Raw genomic sequence first — 9,974 nt, forward strand, 5'->3', positions numbered from 1 at the left:
GTTTTCAGGAAGAAAAGAGGCAAGATCATCATCATCTTTAGGGTTTCTACCAAGAGGAAGAAGATGGAGCCATGTTTGGGGATTGCCCTTGAGGGTTTCAAGATCACATCCACCTCCTCCATAAGTGGCTAAACACCATCTTAGGGCTTGGAAAAGCCCTAAGCTTGTTCTCTAAACCCTAGCTCTTTGTCTTTTAGGTGGATTCTTGTTGTAATGAATGTTATAGCCTTATGAATAATAGATCTTGATTTTTCACATTATTTTATCTATGGTTTAATTCTTCCAAATAATTCTCTAGATTGGTTGCATGTCTATGTGTGATTTCTTGAGAATTTAATGATGGTTATGCATGGTTTTCACTAAATACGTTTGTTGATCAATTTGATGGATTATGCTTATGCTTGATGGATTACACTACATCCTTAGTTTAATTGCTTTAAATTTATTGTCTTAGATTAATTGTAGTTTAATTGCATTTCAATTATAGTTAGGTAGGCAATCCATGCTTGAATTTGATAATCTATGACTTATTGTTGCAAATGACATTATTCTCTAGATTGATGTGTGCTACAATTATTGGTTAAATTGATGGTGTATGCTTGAATTTGATGAATTGCACTACACATTTTAATTTTGCTTGTAGTTAAGTAGACAATTTATGCTTGTTTTTTTATATCCATACTCTTCATTGCAATTGGTAGCACACACTTGGGTTATAACATGATTTTTCCCCTAATTAGACAAAGACTTGTGGTTTAATGATGAGCTTAGTGGTGATTCCTATGCTTTAAGACTCTTTTCCTATCTCTTTCACCCTAAGCATTTTAGATTAATTACTTTACATGTTTTTAAATTAATATTGTAATTCAAAACAAACCAAATCAACTCTCTTTACAATCTCATTAGCCCTAAAGTTCGATTTAATTCCAATACGTGTTCAATCTCTTGGGACGATCCCTATTCGCTATACTTCATTAGTATTAGTGTGTAGTGGTTTTATAAATTTAAATTTAACTTTCTAAGCTTCCAAAACAACACTCATATTTTGACCTTATGAAGTGACCTCTCACATGTTCTCACTTGATTGAGGGCGTTGTCAAGGAGGTTCTTTGGGCTACAGTGGCGTCTTCATCACATGTTGTGCCGTAATTAGCACCACCCCCGAAAAAGAGTGAGTCGGAGAAGACTCTTGATTACATTTCTAGGTTTGTGAAGTTGATGCCAACTTTGTTTGAGGGCAGTCTGATTCCGCTTGTGGCAGATAATTACATCGATAAGGTGGAGAAGCATCTTACTTCCATGGAGCTATCATCGGATAGGTTGAAGATTGTGTTGGTTACTTACAATTTCACAGGAGATGCAGAGATTTGGTGGAAGTCCATTCCTCACACACATAACGTGAATACTATGAGCTATGATGCATTCAAGAAGCTCTACAATGAGAAGTACTTTCCGGCACCTAAGAAAAGGGAGTTGAAGATAGAGTTTGCTAATCTCAAGCAAGGGAACATAATAATTACAGAGTATAAGAACAAGTCACATCCCTTTCAAGATTTGCACCTGAGATAGAAAGTGATAAAGAAAAGAAGACTTTTAAGTTTGTGGGTGGTCTTGATTTCACCATTAGGCCAGTAGTGGCCACCATAGAGTTGACAGAATATGCAAAGGCAGTGAGGAAAGCCTTAGTGGTTGAGGCGGAGAGTAAGGTTAGACAGGCCATACTAGAGTCTTACAGATGGGTAGGAATGTGGGTGTTACTTCTGAAAGTCAGTCAATGAAGAGGCACAGGAATAAGCCATCCAGGTTTCAAGGACAACAGGCTGCTAGATCCGCACCGTTAACTATAGTTTGTAACGACCTGAACCCGGGGGTCTGAATCGCTAACCGGGTCTTTACCCGAACTCGAGGTCGTCTAAGAGCATAGAAGTCAATTCCAATGTCAATACGTAACTTATACATCATTTATAGGCATATAGTAAACCATAGCATAACTGAGTAAATAGGAAAACAAAGTCACATGAGCTGGACAGTGTCAGCCGGCTAACAAACAAGGGTTGGTCGGCCGAAACGATGCAACTAAGAACTCAACTCTTTGCCTGGCCTCAAAATACACTGTCGGTCGGCTGACATGCCTTGCCAGTCGGACGACAGGCCCTAAAAATTGTAAAATTTGCAGACTAAAAACTCCCATGGTCCGGCAATCAACCGGACTCATTGGTGAGACAAAAACTGCTATAATCCTGTCCCAACTCACTGTAGTAAAGATATAATGTCCCATAATCATGGACGTCAATAAAATTATTCAAAGTAACCCATCAGCATCTCATCCATTCCAAACATATCAATATAGTTCTTTACATGATACAAAAGCCAATTAATAATACTTCAAGTTATATGTTTTTGTTATTTGGATATCCTATCTTTATGGGTATATCTGTTCAGGAACGCTTCCAGACAACAATTGGTGGTGTGAGAGAATTCTTGTTTAGAATTTAGTATTTTCCTTGTGAGTGATTGGGTACAAAAAGGTTAAGGGTTTGTGTATGACATTTCTTTGTAATCCTCTATATTATGTAATTCTAAAATCTCTAGTAGAAAGCTTGTTCTCATTACTTGCATATCTTGTTTTTTTCTTGTCATCATTATTTTATATTTGTGTGTCGTGATTGGGGTATTTTCACAACAATTGGTATCAGAGCCATAGGCTTACACAAGTTATTTTATAAAATATTCTTGATCTAGATTTTTGTCATAACACTGGTGTTGTTTGTCTTGGGCACTTGTGGCGATCATGACCACTAATATTGCTATACAATATAGGGTGGATAGATTTTTTGGCAAGGGCAGCTTCACTCTTTGGCAAAGTAGAGTGAAGGACGTCCTAGTTCAATAAGGCTTGCATTGAGCTTTGAAGGGAAAGGATGGAAAGCCGGAAAAGATGGCAGACCAAGATTGGGAAGATATAGAGTTGCGGTGTCTTAGCACAATTCGGCTCTGCATCGGAGATAATATCATTAACAATGTTAATAAAGAGAATTCCGCACACAAATTGTGGGATAAGCTTAAGAAGCTGTATTTAGCGAAGAGCCTCACCACAAAACACAATTTGAAGCGTGATCTGTATCAGCTATAGATGGAAGAAGGAGAAAATCTCTTGGAACACATGAATGTATTTCATGGTATTATTGATCAACTTGCAAAAGTTGACGTGAAAATTGAGGAAGAAAACAAGGCCCTATTGCTTCTTACCTCACTTCCGGGTTCATATGAAAACATTTTGACTACCATCCTATATGGAAAGGAAACATTGAAGATGGAGGATGTCGAGTCTACACTCTTGTCTAATGATAAGAGGAGAGACATTGGTGAAAGGAGTCACGACTCAGTTATGGTTGCTTAATTCAGAATAGGGGAAAGCAGTATACTAATGGATCTAACTACAATAGGTTTAGATCAACAGGAAGAAAAGGGCAAGCAGTGCCATAGATGTCGTGAATGGACATTAGGAAGAACTGTCCACTTGAAAGGGGAAAGGAAGATGGCGGCAAGAATGATGGATCTATCGCATATGCTTCAGAAGAAGACTTTGGAGATCTTATCACAATTTCCAAAGGTGACACTCTGACTCGACATGATTGGATATTAGATTCGAGTTCTACAAATTATATTTGCTCCGTGAAAGAATATTTTGATTCGTTTCAAGGACTTGAGAATAGTTCTTTGATTATGCCCAATGGTGATACTTGTACCGTAAAGGGTGTGGGAATGGTGAAAATCAAGATGTTCTTGGCGTGGAGCGCACCTTGGGAGACGTTTCCTACGTACCACAGCTGCAGTGTAATTTAATATCCTTAAGCCGGTTGGATTCCAAAGACTGCAAGTGCTCCATTGCAAGGGTTGTCATGAAAGTTACAAAGGGCTGCATGGTATTGATGCGAGGAGAACAGAGTGGAGGATTATATCATTTAGTGAAGGGTACCAATGGTACTCAAACTTCAATTGTTAATTGGACATGGACTCGTGAAAGCAAGATCTTGCGGCAGGTCTCATTGGTGGGGATGCAATAGGGATGGAGAATATGTGTTTCTAAACAAATGAGCGTGAGAATGAAATTCCTGCTTATGAAGGGTTCTCATTGAGGTTCCCATTGAGAGTCACTTGATTGTGTTGGCTTGGTACAGCTGCATGCATGCATTCACCGTGGAATCAAGGTGGAGTTTGTTATTACTTGGTCTGGGTTATGTGTAGCTGGTATACAGAAAACTAATTGACTATTTGTGGATTTACAAGTAGGAGTCTCGTGCATTTGAAGACTTGTGAAATTTTTGTCGAGGAGGAGATTTGTTAGGATAATGGCCAACATGTGGGAGCTACCATCCTTGACTTTGTGGCTAAAAATTTGGTTCCATCTTGCTCATTCTAGAGCCTACTTTGTGTACATACAAATTGTATTTGCAAAGTGAAATTCTTCAAGGCAATCCGCAAATGTTGACTTAACTCGCGGAAGTGGACAACACCAAAAACTTGGAGAAGGAGGTACAAAGGCGGTGTAAAAGTTTATAAATATAGGCACAATTTGCAAATGGGATATAACACAAGATATCAGAGCAGCGCAATAACTCTTTGTGAAGAGGTTACTCTCATTGTATTTGAGAGGTCACATTGTGTGGTGTGAGAGAATTCTTGGTTAGAGTTTAGTATTTTCTTTGTGAGTGATTGGGTATAAAAGGGTTGGGGTTTGTGTGTGACATCTCTTTGCAATCTTTTATATTTTGCAATTCTCCAAGTCTCTAGTGTTGTCTATTTCCGCGTGTTAAGTCAACATTTGCGAATTACCTTGAAGAATTTCACTTTACAAATACAATTTGCACGTGCACAAAGTAAGCTCTAGAATGAGCCAGATGGAACCAAATTTTTAGCCACAAAGTCAAGGATGGTGGCTCGCACATATTGGCCATTATCCTAACAATGGCAAAGAATTGCATGGATGAATGTCTAAATTGTTTTAAATACATGAATGTTGTGACTTGAAGTTGAAAATTTGTTTTTCTAAGCTTAAAAGTGCAATATCAAGTCTAAATGCATCAAAGTGTTTTGAAATGGAACTTTTTGGAAACTTTTGGTCTTAAATTGATATATGCTCATGGTTAAACTGTAAATTTGGAAAAATGATCTTTGAAAAGTTGGAGTTATCATTAATGCATAAGTTGTTGGTTTTCAAAATTTGAAAATGAGTTTTTGGGCTTTGATTTGAAATGTGAAGTTGAGTTTTTCAATTCCTTCAATTGTTGAATGTTTCAATGCATGATTCTTGTGAGAATGTCTATCTACAATTCATGTGAATACTTTAACTCCAAATTTTCAAAAATTTCAATTTTGAACCAAAGCTTTGAAAAAATTTCAAGTTGTCCAAAATGCCCTTAAATGAGTTGAACTTGTTCTATTTGCTCTAATCTTCAGCGAAATGCATGTTTCAAGTGCCATTGAGTTTGTTCTTATCTATTTCTTGATTCTTGCCATGTGTGGGCATCTATTTGATATCTTTTGAGCTAAGTTGTTGAGAACTTGAAATTTTCTTGAAAAATGTGATGAAATGTCAACTTTAACCCAACTTTTTAAAGTCAAATGTTGTGATGTTGCATAATAAGCTTGAAAATGGCCTAATGTGATTTTTCTTGGAAAAAGTGTTGTGCTTATGGAATAAAATGCAAGTTTCTTTGCTTGTAAATACTTTTATCTTAAATTGCACACACTTTTGTTACATTGTTGGTTTTGAAAGCTTGTTGCATTCTTTGAATGCTTCCTTGTTGCAATATCATGACACATGCATATTGGAATAAGTTTGGGGGAAAATTGAATGTTTTGAGTTCAAATTGCAATTCTAGGATATCATTGTCGTTCTTTGGCTTAAGTACACACTTTTGGGATGAAATTGAACTTTGAAATTGAGATTTGAAATAAGTTTGGGGGGAATGTTGTCTTGATATGAAATGTGTTTAAACTTGAACCAAATTGTCAATTGTGGTTAAGTTTCCGATATTTGAACTTGAAATGCCATCATTCTTGCCATATATCTTTGTGTTCATTCTTGAAAGCTTGTATGGGCTTAAGAACGAGGTTCTTAGCTAGTAATTGCTTTTGATCCAAAAGGGGTAAGATTCTCATTTTTCTCATTCTATACACCATTGTTTGCTTCTATATTGCTTAGAAGGGGTTCGTGAGCCATAAGCGATCATTTTTGTTTTCTAATTGCTTAGAGGAGGTCATGAGCCTTGAGTGATCATAGGTTGTTGATTTTGTGAAATGAAGGACGGGATATTTTTTGTGAATGAAGTTTGGCTTGAAAATTTTGCATCATCTCTTAAATGCTTTATAGGTTGCATACCATGTTTAGAATTCATATTTGAACTTGTTCATCATAACATGCCTAGGATTGAAGTGTTTGCAACTGCGTATTCCACTTAGTCTCTATTTCATGATGTACATGTTTCTTGAGTTCTAAATAGACATTTGTTATGACTTGTTTCCTCTATGTCACCATGATTGTTTCATTGGTCTTAAATGTTGAAATTGTAGACATTCTTGGTTAGGAAATGATACGATGTCATCCTAGGGTCTACATGTCTGAATAATTGCAAAATCTACTTCAGTTTTAGGCTTGTGAACTCACGTTGCATATTCTGTGCACATCATGTCCTAGACTTGTCACATTGGTTACATGCTTGCATATATTTCAAAAAGTGACTTTGTTCTGCCCTCTTTGCTACCATTACACCATTTTGCATGTTTGAGATTGTTTATTGTGCCATGATCCATTATTTGTCTGTAGAAGCATGTTCTAGTTCTAAAATGTTAAAAAATGGTTTGAATGCTATTCTTGAAGTCTTCTTGATAATTTCTGGCACAAGCATGTCCATCTTTGTCTATTATCTATTTCTACTTGATTTAGGCATGCTTTGTGCTTCCTTTCAATTACTTACCTCATTTCTAGATCTGTGCACTAATATCTATAAGTTGTTTTTCCAGATGCAACGAAAAAAGACACTTGCTATGAAGAAAATAGCCAGGCCTCCACAGCCCCCTCCATCTCCAGAGGAGGAGCCTTCTTCATCCGGCTGAGGACGCATCATCTTCTGCATCTTCTTCCAGTGCATTATCTATTGACGCACAGGGCCCGTTGTCAGAGCAGCTCCTAGTCCGTATTTTTCTAAGAGAGATCAGGAGCCAGAGTTCATATTCGATACAGATTTCTTTACCTGGTCTGATCAAACCAAGTGGGCCTATGATGAGATGACCCGGCGTGGCATTGTTTCTATTCTTACGCTGAGCAGCGGCATGGTGTACCCGCGGTTGGTTGTATTATTCTACCAGCACTTTCGTCAGGATGAGGATGACCCACAGATCTTTCATACGACTGTGGATGGGCAAGACATTGTCATTTCTACAGTCTCCAAAGAGATAGCCTATAGATGCCCCCACATGTCTTCAGTGGTCACAAAGACTGAGCAGCCTATTTATCCGATTATTCCAGATTATCCTTTAGAGATAGATATGGCTGCAACTCTCTCTCCTCATACAGCCTATTTAGGCAACCCCTATGCAGAGAGGATTGACATTCCCTCCAAGCTTTGGTTTATCGATCCTGTGTCGTTCCGCAATGCCTTTCCATCTTGGCATAATACACAGAGGCGGGAGGGGATCTTGAAAGCTCTATACAGTTTCAATATAGGATGTTGGGTTTCGATTCCTGCACTTATCTAGGAGATTATCCATAAGCATTGGAATAACAAGCCCCGCCGGATGTTATCCCATGACTCCCACCTCTTATCTCTCTTACTCATTAAAAGAAAAATTCAAAACCCCTGAAACCAGATTTTAAGAGAGGTATTAAAGTGACCAATGAAATTTCATTGAATACCAGATTTTAAGAGAGTTATTTTGTTGTTTGGTCACATCATTATTTTATTGAATACCAGATTTTAAGAGAGAGTTATTGAAGTGTCCACTGAAATTTCTTTGGGCTTGTTAAAAAATATATTTATCTATAACAAAAAATAAAAACTTGAGAATTAAGAAACTTCATGAACAGTTTCATAACCGTCCTCTGATGCAGACATCAACGGCTGCAAATTCATAGTTTAATTCCTCTTCATTGCATGACCGTCCAGCCTTCAACATGAATTTCACACGCAGTTGGTGAGAAACAGGAAGGTATTGAGTATGACATTCTTTGGTCATTACCATAAAGTCATCAAAAATTTTGCACCGTTCAATTTAGGTCAAAGTAGAAAGTATTTGGAGTTTGATGGTTGTGATTAACCAATTGACTGATAGAAGAGTATTGGGACCCAGATCGTAGAAAGAGCCGCTAGAAGAACACAAACAGATCTCCAAATGTAACTGGTGACCGTAGGAGAAAAGCCTGTTCAACTGAAATACGCGTTTGGGAACATCAGAACAAAAATTCCAACCCACCAGTTTTTGTGGCTCGATTTTAATGCATCTCTCACACACACAGTCACACACTACCATCCTATAAAAGGACACCAACGGCTCTCAACTTTACACAACAAAACATGACACCTTCACAAACAAATATCTCGCTCACAGACACAAACACAAATACATATACAATACCATAGTATAAAAGGACACCAAAGGCTCTCAACTTTACACACCAAAACATCACAACTTTACACAAACAAAGAACAGAAAGCAAATTAAAACCACCACCCATTTCACCAGAAGTTTCTAGAATACCTACTAGATCTTGCTAGTTGAGCTATCTTCAATGGCAACTTCAATTTCTGCAGCTGGATTTAAAGGAGGTTTGAGCTCTTCCTTCCATGGAAGTTGGGGAACATCAATGGTTGGACAAGATCACATCATGCTAGTCAAGTCAGTGCCCAACCATGTTCGAGTCGGAAAGCCGACACGATCACAAGCTATGATGAAGAATGTGAATGAAGGGAAGGGTGTCTTTGTTCCGGTGGTTGTTGTCACTCGTGATATCATCGGCAAGAAGCAATTCAATCAGCTCAGAGGCAAAGCCATTGCTTTACACTCTCAGGTATATATATATATATATTAATATATACCATTCGTCTTTTGTACCTATATATTTTGCATACAACTCTTGAGGCTACAAAAACGTGGTCCTGCTCAATTTTGGTTACTAATGTCATTTTACACTTAATTTAACGACAGTTTCGAAGTAAGGTGTAAGTGTTTTTTTTGATAGTCCAGGAGGCTATGTGCAAAAAATACATGATAGTACATGGAGTTAAGCGTGATTAAGCCATTATGAATGTAGCTGCATAAATACTTATATATATATATATATATATATTTACATGAACTTGTTTATTTTTTCAGGTGATTATTGAATTCTGCAAATCAATAGGGACAGACGTGAAGCAACGACAAGGACTCATTCGACTAGCGAAGAAGAATGGAGAGAGACTTGGATTCCTAGCATGATTTAAATTAATCATGTACTTCCATTTATTCATGATCAACACATGAGCAATGTTACAAGTTCGTAGTTATATAGTCATTTTCATTTTCCTGAGAAATATTGTAACGTAAACTAGATGTAGTTACTTTCATGCTGCGTAGTTGTAATATTTTGTTTCCTATCATGAAATATATTGCAAAATAAAGATTGTTCATCAGCTATATATACAATGGTCCAAGAAATCATATATGCAGAGTAGGTTTATTTATTTATTTTTTAATTTACCAGCCACGTATACACAATTATTACTATTTCCAAAATAAAATCAACCATGAAGATAATTGTAGGATATATACACCAAAGAGATTCGAGTTTCATATTCTTATTAACGAGCATTCATACATACACTCCAAATGGCCTACTATGGAACTCGAACGCTCGTCTCTTTCTTTAGAAAGGAGAAATTATACCACCGGATTCATATTATGTTGATGCCTTGCTAAGAATTTTAATTTTG

At 37.1% G+C, this 9,974-nt stretch overlaps 1 protein-coding gene across 1 annotated transcript; it reads left to right on the top strand.

Annotated features, from left to right (window-relative positions):
- The first annotated feature begins 8,563 nt into the window (after window positions 1-8,563).
- On the top strand, window positions 8,564-9,680 carry LOC132300192 (protein PROTON GRADIENT REGULATION 5, chloroplastic-like). The gene is made up of 2 exons (XM_059797183.1): window positions 8,564-9,070; window positions 9,376-9,680. Exons 1-2 carry the CDS (start codon window positions 8,792-8,794, stop codon window positions 9,478-9,480), a joined length of 384 nt encoding a protein of 127 aa, XP_059653166.1. The 5' UTR covers window positions 8,564-8,791; the 3' UTR covers window positions 9,481-9,680.
- The last annotated feature ends 294 nt before the right edge of the window (window positions 9,681-9,974 follow it).

The sequence above is a fragment of the Cornus florida genome, unplaced genomic scaffold (genome assembly GCF_030987335.1).
Source record: "Cornus florida cultivar Cherokee Brave unplaced genomic scaffold, ASM3098733v1 CherokeeBrave_3.0.0_Hap2_Chr01, whole genome shotgun sequence".
NCBI lineage: Eukaryota > Viridiplantae > Streptophyta > Magnoliopsida > Cornales > Cornaceae > Cornus > Cornus florida.